We start from the raw sequence: 20089 nt of genomic DNA, 5'->3' as shown, positions 1-20089 counted from the left end.
GAGCGTGAGAACAGTGTAGTTTCTGTTAGGGAAAGTCTGGACGCCCTAGGTGGAGTTAGCAATCCCCCAACTCCGGCATTAGAGCCCTTACAGCGGGGCGAATGGGTGACGGCTCGGCGGCATAAGCGTAGAGCCAAAGCTACCGCTGAGGCTCGCCCACGGGAGCACCACTCCTCTCCGCGTCACGTGTCGAACAGGTTTGCTCTCCTTAGTGATGCACCCACTGAGAAACCTGAAAGAGCTCTGGTTATAGGGGACTCTATCATACGGCACGTGAAATTAGCTCAGCCTTTAGGGGCACCAGCAGCTTTAGTCAGGTGTATACCGGGAGCCAGGGCGCCGGACATAGCAGGTAATCTTAGGGTCCTAGGCAAGCACAGGTTCTCAAAGATAGTTATGCATGCAGGAGCTAATGATATACGCCTTCGTCAGTCTGAGGTTACTAAGAGTAACTTTGTAGAGGTGTTTAAATTAGCGAAGGCGATGTCCGATGCTGTAGTATGCTCTGGCCCCATCCCAATGCGGTGTGGCGATGTAGCTTACAGCAGGTTATGGTCGCTGAACTGCTGGCTGTCCAGGTGGTGCTCTGAAAACAGTGTGGGCTTTATAGATAATTGGGCTAATTTTGAGGGCACTGCTGGCCTGTCAGGGCGGGACGGTATCCATCCCACTCGGGAAGGTGCTGCTCTCATTTCCTGCAGCATAGGTCAAAGTCTCAGAACAGGCCTAGTTAATTTCTGACAATCCAGAGCCAAGGCCAGGGAGCAGACGAACAGGCTAAACCGACTGTCTGCTAGCTGCACAGAGTCGTCACTCAGGGTCCACTACATCGAGACTGTGTCTGTTCCCCGAGCTCAACAAAAAGGTAGAAATTTTCAGAGAGTTTGTTCCAGTAACCTAATCAATATAAAATTAGATCATACTGACTGTACAGCTGCTGCCAGCACCTTTGATCTAAAGGTGGGGCTATTAAATATTAGATCTCTTACATCTAAAGCGCTAATGGTTAATGAACTCATTACTGATCAGGAGTTTAATGTACTGTGTTTAACAGAAACATGGATTAAGCCAAATGAATATATAGCATTAAATGAAGCGAGTCCTCCTGGATACAGTTATATACACCAGCCTCGTCTAACTGGCAGAGGAGGAGGCGTTGCGGTTATTTATAACGATTATCTAGGTGTAACACAAAAACCTGGTTATAAATTTAATACATTTGAAGTTCTTCATACTCATATAATGGATGTAGCCTCGAAAAATAAGTCTACCCAGTTAATTCCATTGCTTATTATTTACAGGCCCCCGGGGCCATATTCTGAGTTTCTTTCTGAATTTGCAGATTTTCTCTCAGATCTGGTTATTTCCTTAGACAAAGCTTTAGTTGTCGGAGATTTTAATATTCACTTCGATAACCCAGAAGACCCTTTAAAAACAGCGTTTGTGTCCATTTTAGACTCAGTCGGGATTAAGCAGAATGTCATAGGACCGACCCATAATGGTGGTCACACCCTTGATCTAATACTAACATTCAGATTAAACGTAGATAATATAGTCATACTTCCACAGTCTGAAGTTATCTCAGATCATTGTCTCATCTCATTCAAGATATGTCTGAGTAATAATATATGCACCTCACCACGCTACTGTATTAAACGTACTTTCACGTCAACTACTGCACAGAGCTTTATAAATGATCTCCCAGAGCTGACAACTTTGATTGGGTCACTGTCAGCCCCTGCAGAACTTGATCAGGCAACTGAATGCTTAGAGTCAACATTCCGCCATACTTTAGATAATGTAGCTCCTCTAAAAAGGAAAATGGTCAGAGACAAAAAATTAGCACCCTGGTATAATGATGACACACGCACATTAAAACAGACCACTCGAAAATTGGAACGTAAATGGCATCAAACAAAATTGGTAGTGTTCAAATTAGCTTGGAAGGAGAGCTTCCTGAAGTATAGGAAAGCTCTTAGTGCTACGAGATCAACATATTTCTCCTCCCTAATAGAAGATAACAAAAATAATCCTAGATTCCTATTTAATACTGTAGCAAAATTAACCAGGAATAAGTCCACTATCAACACATGCGCACCTGCAGTATGTAGTAGCAATGACTTCATGAATTTTTTTAATGACAAAATTGAGAATATCCGACAAAAAATTCAAACTACTAATTTAAGGTTAGACAATGAAAGTGACCTTGTAGTTAACAATATAACTGTATCAGATCAGCAATTAGAATGTTTTACTCCCCTAAAAGAAACTGAATTACTTTCATTAATCTCTACATCAAAAGCCTCAACTTGCATACTAGATCCCTTACCGACACATCTATTCAAACAGATAATGCCTGGAGTAATTGAACCGCTTCTAAAAATAATAAATTCTTCTCTTATGATTGGCTATGTACCCAAATCCTTTAAACTAGCAGTTATCAAACCCCTGATTAAAAAACCTGACTTTGATCCCTGTCAGCTGTCCAATTATCGGCCAATATCAAACCTCCCCTTTATCTCCAAGATCCTTGAAAAAGCTGTGGCACACCAGTTATGCTCATATTTACATAGGAATAACATCCATGAAATGTATCAGTCAGGATTTAGACCTCATCATAGCACAGAGACAGCACTGGTTAAAGTAGTAAACGACCTACTGTTGGCGTCTGATCAGGGCTGTGTCTCGCTACTTGTGTTGCTTGACCTTAGTGCAGCATTTGATACCATTGATCATTCTATTCTTCTGGATAGACTAGAAAATGTTGTGGGAGTTAAGGGAATGGCCCTCTCCTGGCTCAGGTCTTATCTAACTGATCGTTATCAGTATGTTGATATAAATGATGATATTTCTAGACGTACCGAGGTAAAGTTTGGTGTTCCACAAGGTTCTGTCTTGGGTCCACTGCTTTTTTCTCTATATATGTTACCTCTGGGCGATATTATTCGTAAACATTGTATTAGTTTCCACTGTTATGCTGATGACACACAGTTGTATGTCTCTGCAAAACCTGATGAGAGACACCAGCTTAATAGAATTGAGAAATGTGTTAAGGACATTAGACACTGGATGCTTATTAATTTCCTTCTGCTTAACTCTGACAAGACTGAAGTACTTGTGCTAGGACCACATACAGCTAGAAGTAAGTTTTCTGATTACACAGTGACTCTGGATGGCCTTTCTGTTTCTTCACGTGCAGCAGTAAAAGACCTCGGAGTGATTATTGACCCCAGTCTTTCATTCAAAACTCACATTGATAACATCACCCGGACAGCTTTCTTTCATCTCAGAAATATTGCAAAGATAAGAAATTTAATGTCATTGCATGATGCAGAAAAACTAGTCCATGCTTTCGTTACCTCCAGGTTGGATTATTGTAATGCCTTACTGTCTGGATGTTCCAATAAGTGCATAAACAAGCTCCAGTTAGTTCAAAATGCAGCAGCAAGAGTCCTTACTAGAACTAGAAAATATGACCACATCACGCCTGTCTTATCCACACTGCATTGGCTCCCAATCAAATTTCGTATTGATTATAAAATACTACTATTGACCTTTAAAGCACTAAATGGTCTCGCACCACAGTACCTGAGTGAACTTCTGCTCCTCTATGACCCGCCACGCCTACTTAGATCAAAAGGTGCAGGCTATCTGCTGGTACCTCGTATAGTGAAGGCTACATCAGGGGGCAGAGCCTTTTCTTACAAAGCCCCACAGTTATGGAACAGCCTTCCAAGTAATGTTCGGGAATCAGACACAGTCTCAGCATTTAAGTCTAGGCTGAAAACATATCTTTTTAGTCAAGCCTTTTGTTAATGGTATTTATGAGGTAAAGGAGTAGATCTGGAGGGTCCTCAGACATAGAGTGTTTTGGTAAACTGGGATGTATGGATGCTGTCAGTCCCCACTCGCTTGCTCACTCGAGTTCGTTGACGGTGTAGTGGCTGGCTGCTTTATGTCCCGGGGCTCCCTCATGCCTGTGTTACCTTCTGGCTCTCTCCTTTTAGTTATGCTGTCATAGTTAGTTGCCGGAGTCCCTGCTCGTACTCGGTCCAATATGTATACTGCTCCTACTTATTCAGGTGACATTGGGCATACCTAACAACCTGTGTTTTCTTTCCCTCCCCCCCACCCCAAATCTGTCCCTCTGAGTTACATGGAGTCAACAGGAAATCTTTTGGTGGAGAGGGTGGAGACCTCGACTGGCTATCGTAGCCTGCAGGGAATGGGCCGTCAGACATTCTGTCGCATGTCCCAGACCCGGTGAAATGTAACTGAATTGTCTTGGCCAGCCCTAAGGGTCCCATCTGCATCTCATCATTGCTGAGGAGTGTGCTCCCATCACCCAATCAAGCATCCAGCCAGAGCAGGTCATGATATTTTTTACCATATTAACATGCCATTGTTGTGTGTTATGCCTGATGTAAAGACTCTCGTCTCTGCGAGCCTACCACACAGATTTAATACTTGTCATTTTTAGGGCATACCTAACAACCTGTGTTTTCTTTCTCTCTCTCTCCCCCCCCCCCAATCTGTCCCTCTGAGTTACATGTTGGTCCTGGGATTGAGATGCTGGCCTCTTCTGCCCCTCGGACCTGCTTGATCCATCCTGGTGCCCTGTGTCTGGTCGGAGTTTTATCGCACCGCTCCTGTGAAGGACGGCACCATGAGGACAGTTGAGGGTTATACCTGTTAAAACTGTTAATATTATAGTCAGGCTGTCTGTTGTTGCCCAAATGAGGATGGGTTCCCTTTTGAGTCTGGTTCCTCTCGAGGTTTCTTCCTCATGTTGTCTGAGGGAGTTTTTCCTTGCCACCGTCGCCACAGGCTTGCTCATTGGGGATAGTTTAGGGATAAAATTAGCTCATGTTTTAAGTCATTCAAATTCTGTAAAGCTGCTTTGCGACAATGTTTATTCTTAAAAGTGCTATACAAATAAACTTGATTTGATTTGAAATGTTGAAACTGAGAAATGTTATTGTTTTTTGAAAAATATATGGTCATTTTGAATTTGATGTCAGCAACACATTTCAGAACAGTTGGGACAGGGCAACAAAAGACTGAAAAAGTTGTGTAACGCTAAAAAAATTTGTATAGCCTTTCGCCCGTAGTCAGCTGGGATAGGCTCCAGCTTGCCTGCGACCCTGTAGAACAGGATAAAGCGGCTAGAGATAATGAGATGAGATGATATATAAAATTTGGTTAATTGGCAACAGGTCAGTCACATGATTGGATATAAAAAGAATATCCCAGAGAGGCAGAGTCTCTCAGAAGTAAAAACCAGCATCTGTGATGGTATGAGGGTGCATTAGTGCACATGACATGGGGAGCTTGTACATCTGGGAAGGCATCATTAATGCTGAATAATATATACTTTTCAGAGCAATATGCTGCCATCCAGACAAAATCTTTTTCAGGGAAGGCCTTCCTTCTTTCAGCAAGACAACGCTAAAGCTCTTTCTGTACCTATTAAAACTGCATGGCTGCATAGTAAAAGAGTTCAGTTGCTAAACTGGCCTGTCTGCAGTCCAGACCTGTATCCTATTTAAAACATTTGGTGCGTTATGAAGCGCAAAAAATGACAAAGGACACCCCGAACTATTGAGTAACTGAAATTGTATATCAGGCAAGAATGGGACAACATTTCTCTTTCAAACCTATAGCAGTTGGTTTCCTCAGTTTCCAAAGACTTACAGACTGCTGTTAAAAGTAGAGATGATGCAACACAGTGATAAACACGCCCCCGCCTCAACTTTTTTGAAACGTGCTTCTGACATCAAATTAAAAATGAGTATATATATTTTTAGAAAATAATAAAATTTCTTAGTTTTGACTTTTGATATGTTGTCTTTGTACTATTTTCAATGAAATATAAGGGTTTCCATGATTTGCAAATTATCACATTTTGTTTATATTTACAATTTACACAGCGTCTCAACTTTTTTGAAATTGAGGTTGTATTTAAAAAAATAGGTTTTTACTTTTTGTGTTTGAGCATGTCTGCCATATGAGTCCCCATGTATGTTGTTATGAGGGAAAACTTAGCATATCAGAAAGAACACATTAATATCAAATTGTGGTTTGAATTACAGCAGCAACTACTGTCTGAGCTAATGTTATAGAAATGTTATAGAAAACTAACCAACACCTCCTAGCCAATCAGAATCAAGAAATCATCAACACTGTTATGTAATGTTGGGTCAAATTATGTGTAATAATATACTGTATACTGTATGATGTTTCACCATTCATACAGTATATAAGCACAATGAGACCAAATAAATGATTCAGAAATAAAAATCTAGAAATAACAGGGTTTATTACATTGCACATATTAAATATTAAATTGTAAGATTTCTTGGTCTTACCTTGGTCTCTTTCAGTAGAACAGAGCTGTAGAAACACACATTCTGGGATGACACATACATCTTGCCCTGGTAGAGCACTTCCTTTTGGAGGGCACAGGTGAAAGCTGGAGAGTAAAAAAAAAAAAAAACACATACTATCAAAATCAGCATACTCAGTTTCATCGATGGTCATCACTGAATTATACAGCTGATCTACAGTACTGTGCAAAAGTCTTAGGTGCATGTAAAGAAATGCTGTAGATGAAAAATGGCTTAAAAATAATGAAATTAAATGTTTAAACATTAAAAACAATACTATAAACAGCAGTAAGCCATAATGAATGAAACAAAGTCAATATTTGGTGTAAGACGACCCTTTGCTTTAAAAAAAAAAGTAGTCTGAGGTACAATGAGTGCAGTTTTATAAGGAAATGAGCTGTAGGTTTTACTGAGCATCTTACAGAACCAGCCACAGTTCTTCTGGACACTTTGACTGTCACACTCGCCTTCATTATGTTTTCTTTTTTAATCTGAAAAGTGCTCTCTTATGTAATATGCTGCTCAGGTACAAACATGTTTTTCTGTAATATTTAACTTTGTGCTGGAAAACGAACGTTTGGACTCTAAAATGTTTTTGTACTGACTCGATAATGTCGAAATCATACAACAGAAATCTATAACAAAGTTTGCATGAAAAAATTAGCATGCCTAAAACTTTTGCACAGTACTGTATATCCTTGATTAAAGGATGAAAAACAGCAGTAGGAATTTGTACATGGGAGATTTAGCAGCACACAAAAATGTTGTGATATTCTCTGCATTTTTGTTTAAAAAAAAGATTTACATGTGAAATACAGAGAGAAGATAGCACTAAACTATCAGCATACTCACAGTTTATCAAATCCTCTGTCTCAGGGATTTCTGGGAAATGTTTGTGGAATGTTTTGTTTGGGTTCCTGAAACTCTGTAAAAACATAATTTGAAATAAAATACCTACATTGAATGTCTAATTTTGTTTAAAACATTAAAAAAAAAGTCGTGATCTCATTGCAAATTAATATAAAATGTGTGTGAGGTTCAAAATGCCACATCTTCTGATCTTTTTTTTAATCATACTTTTTTATTAATTTATAATTAGCATTTTGGAGTGTCCAAGAAACAATTTCATTCATGTCATAACTTACATTATAGCAGAAATAAAAATCGTTCCTTCACTAGCCTCTATTTTTTCTGTATCATGAAGCTAATAAGACCAAAAATGCAGGTTGTCATTGAAAAAAATGCAAAGCCCTCCATTATGAAGATTCTCCTATTTCAGAAAATCATCATCTCTGACTGACTGATACAAAGCAACGACAATCCAAACAACAATTTGGACTCCATCCAAAAACAACAACTCATAGAAAAATAAACTTACCATAGCAACAATTTCACATGCTTTAAAAAATTGTTTATGTGGTTAGGTATGATAACATATTAGAACGAATGCATTGATATAAACATTGCAGTTGGAACTACTGTCAGAGTTGTTATTATAGAAAAGTAATCATCTTCTGACCAGTCAGAATTGCGAATTCAGCAAGGCTGTGGTGGAATAATAATAATAATAATAATAATAATAATAATAATAATAATAATTTATGTTACAATCTTAAACACATTGGATGGTTGGTCAGATATGTACTTCTAAAAAGAAACAAGAAACTTACACTGCGATAAAAAAGTCCATCTGTGAAACTTGCCCCTTTTTCCTCTATTATGCTGTTGGTTCTGCTGGACACAATGTATTTTAGAAAATTTCACTAAAATTATTAGGCCTTAGTGCTGTAAAATTGCTCATTATACACTGCCTTGCCAAAAAAAAAAAGTCGTACACTAATATTTGGTTGGACCGCCTTTAGCTTTGATTACAGCATGCATTCGCCATGGCATTGACTCAATAAACTTATGCAATGTCACATTTATTTTAGTCCAGAGTTGTATTAATTTTTCACCAAGATCTTGTGTTGAGGATGGGAAGGTCGAACCACTGTGTAAAGTCTTCTCCAGCACATTCCAAAGATTCTCAAAGGGGTTAAGGTCGGGACTCTGTGGTGGCCAGTTCATGTGTGAAAATGATTTCTCATGCTTCCTGAACCACTCTTTCACAATCTCAGCCCTAATTGTATGCCCATGCCTTCGGGAAAGAAAACAATCCATTGATGTGATAACCTGGTCATTCAGTACATTCAGGTTGTCAGCTGCCTTCATTTTATTGCCCCATACCATTGCTGTGCCTCAACCTGACCAACTAAAGCAATTACAGATCATAACACTGCCTCCAGAAGCTTGTACAGTGGCCACTATGCATGATGGGTGCATCATTTCAGGTGCTTCCCTTCTTACCCTGACACACCCATCACTCAGGAATAGGGTAAATCTGGACTTATGAAACCACATAACCTTTTTCCATTGCTCCAGAGTCCAATCTTTATGCTCCCTAGCTAACTGAAGTCTGTTCTCCTGATTAGTCTCACAAACAAGTGGTTTTCTTATGGCCACACAGCTGTTTCGTCTCAATCTTGTGAGGTCTCATCACACCGTGAGTGTGGAAATGCTCTTAATTTCACTATTTTATGATTTGACTTCACCAAGCATTTAAGTGATCTCTGATCATGGTCAGTCAGGATCTTTTTCCAACCACATTTTTTTCCATGAAGTTGATGGTTCATCACGATCCTTCCAGGTTTTAATAATGCTTTGTTTGTAATCCAATTCCAGTCATTTCAGCAATGTCCTCAATTGTTTTCTTTGCTTGTTGCAGGCCAATAATTTGACCCTTCCGAAACACAATAACATCTTTTCAACGACCACAGGATATGTCTTCTGGCATGTTTATTTAAGAAATGAGAAGCTACTTACATCAGTTTGGGTTAAAAGAATTGTTGCCAGCCGAAACGCATTAATCAGTGCAGTAACGATCCAATGAAAGGCTCTTATGTATTTGCTTATTTAAAGCTAGACAGCCTTTCAATTTCATACTAGATAGAACTCGACGCCAACAGCGTCGATGGGGATGCCTCCGCCTGGTAGACTACATGCCTTAAGTTGTGATTTGGGGATGGACATTTGACCTCACAGTAATCTTGACCTGGTGAAATTACTTGCATTAGCCTTGGAGAGATTGTGTTCACAAGGTTTTCAGACAGACATTTGACCTCACAGTGACCTTGGCCTTAGACCTTTTGATTTCAAAATCTAATCAGTTCATGCTTGTTCCAAAGCGCACAAATGGTGAAAGCTTGGGGCGTCGTGGCTCAGGTGAATAAGGTGCCATACCATAAATCCGGGGACCCGAGGTCATTTCCCGATCCCTCCCCGTCTCTCTCTCCCGCTCATTTCCTGTCTCTACACTGTCCTATCCAATAAAGGTGAAAAAAAGCCCAAAAAAATCTTTAAAAAAATAATGCTGAAAGTTTGGTGAAATTCCTTTGATTAGCCTTTGAGATATCGCGTTCACAAGGTTTCGGGACGGATGCACGGACAACCCGAAAACATAATGCCTCCTGCACCTTATGGTGGCGGAGGCATAAAAATCAGTGAAATTTAGTTCCCTCTGAAATTTGGTCATTGTGATATATGTTTATTTCTGCAATATCTCAAAAAAAAAAACCCAGACCATTCTGTGGCTGGGAAGTTATTTAATTTGAGGGGATTCCCGAGCAAATTATGTGCGTGAAATCGCTTGCTTTGCGCAGTCAAGCAGACAGAGGAAGTCCATGTGCAGATGCATAGGTTTAGCTGCTTCTTCTTCTTTTCCTTCTTATTTTGGGTTTTAAAGTAGCTGGCATCCAGTGTTGCATTATTTCCATCTACAGGTTTACCCTGACCATGCACTCACAGTTACATCATTCTGTTGCTAAACGAACAGCTGATCACACCGAGGTGCTCGCTGACTGCCGATATTTATTAGTTTGGTCCTGCATTTCCTTTCCTTCGCAACATAATGTCTTTTCTTCTTGCTTTCCGTTACTGTAGTCGGTCTTTTATGTTTCATTCACGTCCTCCATTTTCCTTTCCTGTTTCAAAACTGTGTCCCACAATGCCTTGCGTGAATGGGGAAAGCCCACCACATGATGCATGACATAGTATCTTGAATTGGGTCATGGTGAAGCAGGAAAAAATAGATTAGAATTTGGGGCCATGTGGCTCGAAATTCATTAATTATTCTATTTAAAAAAAACTAATAAAATTGGAAGTCTGTGATTCGAATTCAGTAGCTTTTGGCCCACTAAACAAAAATAACTGGGTGTCAGGGAAAATTCTTTTTATGACCTACACTTGAAAAATCTGAAAGGCAGTCTACCTTTAAATCCAAACAGTGGCCTTTTTTGGCTGGGCAGTGTACATTTACAAGAGTTAGAAATAACTACAGAGCCAATAAAATGTTTCATGCAAAGATGTACACTGATGTTCCTAAAATAATATGTGTATCTAAGAAATCAGCATTTTATAAATAAGCAAATAAGTGTAAATGTCCTGTCACACTACAGTAACACTAAATTCATCACATTTTCCATGATACTCAAGAGACTCCCTATGCTTTTATACAACACGGAATGATATTGAGTTTATAATTAGTACAAAGTGAAAGTTGAAACTTCTGAACGTCATGCTCCTTGGCAGTATTAATGCATTAAAATGTTTTCTCAGCTATTCCTGTTGGCTGGCAATAATTTAAATAAAAATTAACATGAACAATATGCATACTGATGTCCAACAAGTCCTGTGATACAAATGGACTGACTATGGTGTGGCTTGCATGTACACTGTGTGCTAACCGTTTGAAGCTGCTGCTCTGGAAGTTCTTGTTAAGGATTTCAAAATGTGCTTCGTCGAGGTTCTTCATTCCCTCTGAACGCCTCCTCGTTTTCCACTCTCTAGACTTCACCAGGGATCCTTCACTATTAAATAAATAATAAACAGTAAAGTAAGGCATCTTTTAATTTTGCATTAAATCATGCAGATACAGCTTCAAAATTTAATTTAACTTGTATCAGAACATGCGTATTGTTCAGGCAATTTCATTTCAACTAGTGGTTGAGCTAGTGTTGTTGTACCTGAGACCAGTCTTGGTCTCGAGACCGGTCACAACACCACTTTTTGAAGGTCTCGGTCTCGTCTCAGAATCGGCCTCATTTATACTTGGTCTTGGACATAGAGGACTTGGGATTTTATTTCAAGACCAGTCAAGACCACAACTGTGGGGATTTCACTACATTGCCTGTATATTGTCTGGTTTATTTGTTAACATCGTTACTGTGATTGGATGTACAATTTCCTGCTCCAAATGTGACCAATAATGTGACTCATTGTTAATTTGAAAGTTTTCTTCCTGTTAACAGCTGTCACCCCCTACACACACACTGGTCTGGTCCTGGTCTTGGCTCAGTCTCGCCCTGCCTTGGCCTTGACTTGATTTCAACCCCTTAAAGTCTTGGTCTTGTCTCGGTCTTGATATTAGTCATGACTTGGTCTTGGTTTAGGTGGTCTTGACTACAACACTAGGCTGAGTCATAATTCAGGACATATTCACATATTTCTCTAGAAGTTTCCAACCTTCAGAAACTGCTCATTTCCTGAGATTTGTATGCATAAAAGTTGACGTGAGATGCTTTTCTGCTCACCACAGTTGTAAAGAGTGATTATTACCTTCGCCAACTTTGTTGGTTATGTTTTTGCCGCTGGTTGTTTGTCTGTTCCCAACGTAACTCAAAAGGCAGTGAACGGATTTTGATGAAATTTTGAAGAAAGTTTAGCCATGAGCCAAGGAACAATTGATTAGATTTTGATGCAAATCTGGATATGTGGCTTGGCAGAGGTACACACTATACCGAGTGCCCTTCTAGTTTAAGAGACTGTTTTCCCTATTCTGATGTTTGATGTGAACAATAACTGAAGCTGTATCTGCATGATTTAATGCATTGTATTGCCAGTAAACTGAATGCCTCCTTGTAATTTGAATCGTTGTTTCTAGAGACATCGTGTCTAAGGGATCTGGTTGGCAGGTCAGCAGTTTTCAACAGTAAACTGAATGATGAAGTGAAAATTGATACAGTGAAGAAAGCTTTATTTCATAATAGCAGGTCCCCAGAGGTTCAGTGTTACTTCAATTTAACTTCTCGTAGCAGTCATAGTAGACAGCTTAATATATATATATATATATATATATATATATATATATATATATATATACACACTTGAAGTTACCATATCACACTCAGCCAACTCTGCGTCCTGAAATCACATTTTTGAATCATATTGCTACAACACACTCTTGAATGTGGATATATACGCATGTTGTCCTTCAATAAACTGAAAAACATCTCTGAACTGATGTGTGTCAGTGTCAATGATTGTTGCTCCTGGATCGATCGGTGAGGCAGAATTTCCTAGATGGCAGAGGATGTATATTTCTAGATCACTCATACTTTATCAATTCAACCTTCTTCAGTACAGACAAAATCAATGTTATTTCATAGTTTTGATGTCTTCAGTATTGTTCTACAATGTAGAAAATAGGCAAAATATAGAAAAACCTATGAATGAATAGGGGTGTACAAACTTTGGATTGGTGCTAGTTTGTTTCGTTTGCTGTGTGTGTGTGTGTGTGTGTGTGTGTGTGTGTGTGTGTTCAGCTTAAATAAAGATTCACATGCCGCATCATTACAAACTTTAACATTTCCTATATAGATTATTGTATCAATTCATTTCAAAATTGAAATACTAACTATACAGAGAGAAAGAATTTACCATTCAGAAGATTCATGTTCCATTTACTCCAACAGACGATGCTCCTCACACTAACTGTGAGCGGATAATGAAATGAAATGTGCTACTCAAGGCTAAAGCAGTACAACACTTCACACATGCAACACATCATGAATGCTTTATAAACTGACAGCATTCACCTCCCAAAACTGGTACGTGGACAAATACAACATAACGCATGCTCAGTGAGCGAGGTTCTTTGAATGCACATTTACATTTGTTCTGGATTGCGCTGTTCAGCTTGAATGAAACTTACTTTCTAAAGATTCTGAGAAGCAGGGAAACCTGTTTAACTGTTTCCTTTAACTGTTGATTTTCCTTCCTGGTGTAAACCAGACCACTGAGACAATGCAAGGAGGAGCAAGGTACAGACTGTGCTATCACTTTCACTTTTAAAGCATTCCAAACTGGTGCTTTTAGATACAACCCCGATTCCAAAAAAGTTGGGACACTGTGTAAACTGTAAATAAAAACAAATGCAATAATTTGCAAATCATGGAAACCCGATATTTCATTGAAAATAGTGCAAAGACAACATATCAAATGTTGAAACTGAGAAATTGTGTTGTTTTTTGAAAAATATATGTTCATTTTGAATTTGCTGTCAGCAACATGTTCCAAAAAAGTTGGGACAGGGGTATGTTTACCACTGTGTTGCATCACCTCTACTTTTAACAACACTCTGTAAACATTTGGGAACTGAGGAGACCAGTTGCTGTAGTTTTGAAAGAGAAATGTTGTCCCATTCTTGCCTGATATATACAGTAATTTCAGTTGCTCAACAGTATGAGGTCTCTTTTGTCATATTTTGCGCTTCATAACGCGCCAAATGTTGTAAATGGGAAACAGGTCTGGACTGCAGGCAGGCCAGTTTAGCAACTGAACTCTTTTACTATGGAGCCATGCAGTTTTAATGTGTGCAGAAAGCAGTTTGGTATTGTCTTGCTGAAAGAAGGAAGGCCTTCCCTGAAAAAGATTTTGTCTGGATGGCAGCATATTGCTCTGAAACATGTAAATATCATTCAGCACTAATGATGCCTTCCCAGATGTACAAACTACCCATGTCATGTCCACTAATGCCCCCTCATACCATCACAGATGCTGGCTTTTGAACTGTGCACTGATAGCAAGCTGGATGGTCCCTCTCCTCTTTAGCCTGGAGGATGTGGTGTCCATGATTTCTAAAAATAATTTCTACTTTTGATTCATCAGACCTTGGGACAATTTTCCCCTTTGCCTCAGTCCATCATAAAAGAGCTTGGGCCCAGAGAAGGTGGCGGTGTTTCTGGATATTGTTTATATCTGGTTTTAACTTGCATTAGTGGATGCAGTAATGAACTGTTTACACAGATGATGGTTTTCTGAAGTGTTCCTGAGCCCATACAGTGATTTCCACTACAGACACGTGTCTGCTTATAATGCAGTGTCTCCTGAGGGCCTGAAGATCACAGGCATCCAGTGTCAGTTTTCAGCCTTGTCTCTTGCATACAGAGATTTCTCCAGATTCTCTGAATCTTTTAATGATATTATGTACCATAGATGATGTGATCCCCAAATTCTTTGCAATTTTACATTGAAGAACGCTATTCTTAAATCATTGCACTGTTTGCCCACACAGTCTTTCACAGAGCAGTGAACCCATCTTTACTTCTGAGAGACTCTGCCTCTCTGGGATGCTCTTTTTATACCCAATCATGTAACTGACCTGTTGCCAATTAACCAAATTAGTGGGGGGGGGGGGTTTAGCATTATACAACTTTTTCAGTCTTTTGTTGCCCCTGTCCCAGCTTTTCTGAAATGTGTTGCTGACATCAAATTCAAAATGAGCATAAAAAACAACAAAATTTCTTGGTTTCTACATTTGATATGTTGTCTTTGTACTATTTTCAATGAAATATAGTTTCTCTATGATTTGCAAATCTTCACATTCTCTTTGTATTTATATTTTACTAATCATTGTGGTTTAACACTACCTGTCATGCACATATTAGAAACTACACCATACACCAAAAACTTTACCAAGAACACCTGTACACTTGTTCATACATGCAATTATCCAGTCAGCAATTATGCATCAGCAGCTCAATGCATAAAATCCTGCAGATATAGCACAGGAGTTTCAGTTAATATTCATATCAAACATTAGAATGGGAGGGGAAAAACATGCTCTCAGTGACTTGTCATGATTGTTTTGAGCATTTCAGAAGCTACTGTTCTCCTGTGATTTTCACAAACTACAGTCTCTAGAGTTTACATAAAATGATGTGGAAAAACAAAGCAAAAAAAAAAAAATCAACATCCTGCATGTGGTAGAAATGGCTTGCTGATGAGAGCGGTCAGAAGAGAATGGTTAGACTGGTTTGAATTGATAGGAAAGCTATGATCATTCAAATAATCACGTTTTACAGTGGTGGTGAGCAGAAATGCATCCCAGAATGTACACAATATACTGAACTCTGAAGCACGTAGGATACAACAGCAGAAGACCATTATGGTATAAAAAGAATAAAGCACTTTAGGACATACCAATATCGAAAAATAATTAACTTTTTCTTCATAAGAGTACAGTAACTGCTTTGTGGCTGCATCACATCACCCTGTTGTTGATTATTGTCCTATAACATGTTTGTCATGTGGGCGGCACGGTGGTGTAGTGGTTAGTGCTCTCGCCTCACAGCAAGAAGGTCCGGGTTCGAGCCCCGTGGCCAGCGAGGGCCTTTCTGTGCGGAGTTTGCATGTTCTCCCCGTGTCTGCATGGGTTTCCTCCGGGTGCTCCGGTTTCCCCCACAGTCCAAAGACATGCAGGTTAGGTTAACTGGTGACTCTAAATTGACCGTAGGTGTGAATGTGAGTGTGAATGGTTGTCTGCGTCTATGTGTCAGCCCTGTGATGACCTGGCGACTTGTCCAGGGTGTACCCTGCCTTTCGCCCGTAGTCAGCTGGGATAGGCTCCAGCTTGCCTACGACCCTGTAGAACAGGATAAAGCGGCTAGAGATAATGAGATGAGATGAGATGAGATGTTTGTCATGTTTTATTTCTTGCTTAACCCGAAGTACATTTACTTGGAGTGTTAAAAAGGTCAGACAAGTCAAGCAGCATCTAAAAGTGTAAAAAAAAAAAATACAACAAACATTTTAAAATGTAACTAAACAGAGAATATACTGTATAATTAACCTGTTACTGAAATATATTACTGTACAGGCCTCAACTTCCCAAATAATGACTCATATGATGGCTCATTTTAAAATCTTGAACAGGTTAGTTGTTTACATTCACTATTTTAGTGTATAGTATATTGCCTTCTGCTGTGTCAACATGGTATGCTATGGCTAATTCAGTCTACAGTAAACTGAACACAGAGCATGATGGTAAAATAACTGCATTTTCCGCAGGAGCTGTGTATGGTTAGTTATTTGAGAAAATAAGGACACATCCAGGCTGGACAAACTGATCAGGCGGGCCGGCTCTGTGGTCGGCATGAAGCTGGACTCTCTGGTGACGGTGGCAGAGAAGAGGACTATGGACAAACTACTGAACATCATGGACGATGCCAGTCACCCTCTGCACACCGTCATCAGCAACCAGAGGAGCCTGTTCAGTGACAGAATGCTCCTTCCCAAGTGCAAGACTAACAGACTTAAAAACTCCTTTGTCCCTCACACCATCAGACTGTACAACTCCTCTCTGGGGGGGAGGGGTAACAGGAGGACAGAGGACGGGAAGGAGCAGTAGCCTAACCTGACAAAAAGCAATACTGGACAATGTGCAATATAATGTGCAATATCTCTCCTGATGGACTTTTTTTTTTTAATATGTAAATACTTAATTTATCTAGAAGTTTTCTCTATTTTTTATTGTCTATTTATCCTGTAATGATGCTACTGGAATTTTAATTTCCCTGAGGGAACCCTCCCAAAGGGATCAATAAAGTTCTATCTAATCTAATCTAATCTAAGGCCTCATCTCATCTCATCTCATTATCTCTAGCCGCTTTATCCTTCTACAGGGTCGCAGGCAAGCTGGAGCCTATCCCAGCTGACTACGGGCGAAAGGCGGGGTACACCCTGGACAAGTCGCCAGGTCATCACAGGGCTGACACATAGACACAGACAAACATTCACACTCACATTCACACCTACCGTCAATTTAGAGTCACCAGTTAACCTAACCTGCATGTCTTTGGACTGTGGGGGAAACCGGAGCACCCGGAGGAAACCCACGCAGACATGGGGAGAACATGCAAACTCCACACAGAAAGGCCCTCGCCGGCCCCAGGGCTCGAACCCAGGACCTTCTTGCTGTGAGGCGACAGCGCTAACCACTACACCACCGTGCCGCCTAATCTAAGGCCTAACATTTAAAAAAAAAAAAAAAAGTTAAAATCAAGATATTCCAGAATATTATCACAAGTTACTCCTGTGACCTTCTGGGAAGTAAAGAAACATCAATATCTTTGTTATTATACATGTCTAATTTGAAATATGTGTACTTAATGGGTTTTTCCCCCCACCGATTTCTTCCAAGCTTTCAAAAGAAAAATCTCTACTTTCTACAAGGGTACTTCAAAAAGTTTTCAGCGTCACCCAGAAAACATCACAGGAGAAAGATTGCTCTTGCATTATTTTTCAACATAGTCTCCTTTAACTTCAATCCACTTTGTCTACTGATGTTCAAAGTTCACTATCCCTTCACAGAAGGTGGTCATATCTTGAGCCTCCAGATCCTCAACAGCATGGATGACTTCATCATCACTCTGAAAATGGGATTTCAGTTTGGGGAACAGATAGAAGTCAGACAGTGCCAGGTCAGGTGCGCTGGGCAACAGTTTAAAGCCACATTTAGCTGCTTCTGCCACTGCCAGCTGTGCTGTGTGGACGGTCGCATTGTCCTGGAGCAACATCACGCCAGCTCGAAGTGTTCCTCTCCATTTTTCTTTAACTGCTTCTTTCATTTGAGTTTTTCTGGACAGTGATATAAGGCTTTATAGTATACAGTTATGCCCCAAAATGGGAGTTACGCCCCTTGTTTCTGGGTAAGGCCGAGAACTTTTTGACGTACCCTCATACTCAGTACATTTTAAAACACTATATACCTACATTTCATTGTCATAAGGTGATGCTTTAGTTTCAAGAAGTCAAGAAATCAATAAATCTAAATTCCTCACAAATCAAGAATGAGCTAGTTTGTATCGTCATTTATTATCATGCTAGTTAGCATTCAAGTGATTTAAAAAAAAAAAGCTTGTGTTAGTTCGCCATAGATAATGTTGGATCCTTGGTGAAAGAGGCAATCATCAATAACTAAAATCAGTGTGTGATCTGAAGCAGGCGTCTATTTCTTTTGTGAATCTTTCTTGCACTTAAACATTTTAACTCTTGTCCATAAAGTTAAGTGTTGATCTTTGACCAGAGTACTTAGTATTCAGGATTTAGATGAATAATTGCACTTTTACTTGAGTAAAGACTTTGGGTATTAAGTCTCAGCTCATCTCATCTCATTATCTGTAGCTGCTTTATCCTGTTCTACAGGGTCGCAGGCAAGCTGGAGCCTATCCCAGCTGACTACGGGCGAAAGGCGGGGTACACCCTGGACAAGTCGCCAGGTCATCACAGGGCTGACACATAGACACAGACAACCATTCACACTCACATTCACACCTACGATCAATTTAGAGTCACCAGTTAACCTAACCTGCATGTCTTTGGACTGTGGGGGAAACCGGAGCACCCGGAGGAAACCCACGCGGACACGGGGAGAACATGCAAACTCCGCACAGAAAGACCCTCGCCGGCCACGGGGCTCAAACCCAGAATCTTCTTGCTGTGAGGTGACAGCGCTACCCACTACACCACCATGCCACCCGGGTATTAAGTCATAAAAGACTAAACTATGAAAACTTATTACAAATATGTGTGGTATTTAAACAATTACTCATAAATTATACTAAATACTTTGTAACGATATATAACTATGCATCTTTGCACATGGTTGACTGCTGGTTGAATTTACATTGATTGTATTTATGATGTCGGTCTGTGTCATGCATTATGTATGTGTTCTGAGCAATGTGTCATCAACAGCTCCATCTTGTGTTAGACACAGTACACATTCCTGGCATGTGTCCAACTTGAACTGTGCACTGATTGACATTTTCATAGAGAAATAAATGAATGTCTCAGATGTTACATGATACTTTCTTTCTTACATTTACAGAAATGAATGAACGTCTCAGATGCTACATGATACTTTCTTATGCAGTGGCTCCGACAGCCCGAGATCTTTGTTTTTCATGATTTCTGGTGCTTTTAGTAGTTATATATCCAAAATATGAACAATCTACTATGATTTTACCATCATACTGCTGAGATTCAGAAAAAAACCAAATCAACTTAACTTTAAAGTGTAGTGTATTACATTATTTGACTTTTAACATATAATCTAGTCATCTGTTCGACAAACCTCACCATCATTACATATAGCTCCATCCCAACCACTATATTTAAATATATGATACAGCAGTGGGTGACTCACCCCAAACTCCCCAGTGACAATTTCCTGTCAGTTTCTTTATTTCCATCCATGTTTCAAACACAAATCAGCTGGATCAATATGGATCAGCGTCACTCACACTTTCTCTCCACACACAGAAGCACAGACTACACAGCTGATAGTACTATAGCCGGGAGCAATTCAGGCTCCTCCTCTTCATGCTCTATTAGCCCCACCCACTCTGACCAAAATCTATTTCCCCTTTCAACAGTTGCCATGGATGCATAGGTTCCATTTGCTCTACCAACTGGAGTGAATTTGAATGGGGTTTTCTTTGATGAAGCATGGTTACTGCACCATGACTCCATGCACATTATGCAAACTTATGAGGGAACAGGTGATGAAGAGTCATGGGTTTTTCCATAACACCCTCTGATCTAAT

The 20089-nt window shown here is 39.7% G+C and overlaps 1 protein-coding gene across 3 annotated transcripts in view; it reads right to left on the bottom strand.

The window, feature by feature from the left end:
* Window positions 1-19792, bottom strand: part of LOC132871726 (GRAM domain-containing protein 2B-like) — a 35163-nt gene extending 15371 nt beyond the window's left edge. Inside the window, exons 1-5 of one of the 3 annotated variants that reach the window (XM_060906175.1) lie at window positions 19690-19792; window positions 11168-11290; window positions 8057-8120; window positions 7239-7311; window positions 6369-6472 (exon numbers count right to left, since the gene is read on the bottom strand). In XM_060906175.1, the coding sequence (XP_060762158.1) occupies window positions 6369-6472; window positions 7239-7311; window positions 8057-8120; window positions 11168-11290; window positions 19690-19739 (414 nt within the window). In that variant the 5' untranslated portion in view covers window positions 19740-19792. Of the gene's footprint in view, window positions 1-6368; window positions 6473-7238; window positions 7312-8056; window positions 8121-11167; window positions 11291-13139; window positions 13268-19689 lie in introns of those variants that run through there. The other 2 variants (XM_060906176.1, XM_060906177.1) reach the window with 2 other exon arrangements.
* Between the last annotated feature and the right edge of the window lie 297 nt (window positions 19793-20089).

The sequence above is a fragment of the Neoarius graeffei genome, chromosome 23 (genome assembly GCF_027579695.1).
Source record: "Neoarius graeffei isolate fNeoGra1 chromosome 23, fNeoGra1.pri, whole genome shotgun sequence".
In the NCBI taxonomy this organism is placed as follows: Eukaryota; Metazoa; Chordata; class Actinopteri; order Siluriformes; family Ariidae; genus Neoarius; species Neoarius graeffei.
The sequence above is the reverse complement of the archived record's forward strand: the minus strand, read 5'-3'. Positions and strand labels throughout refer to the sequence as shown.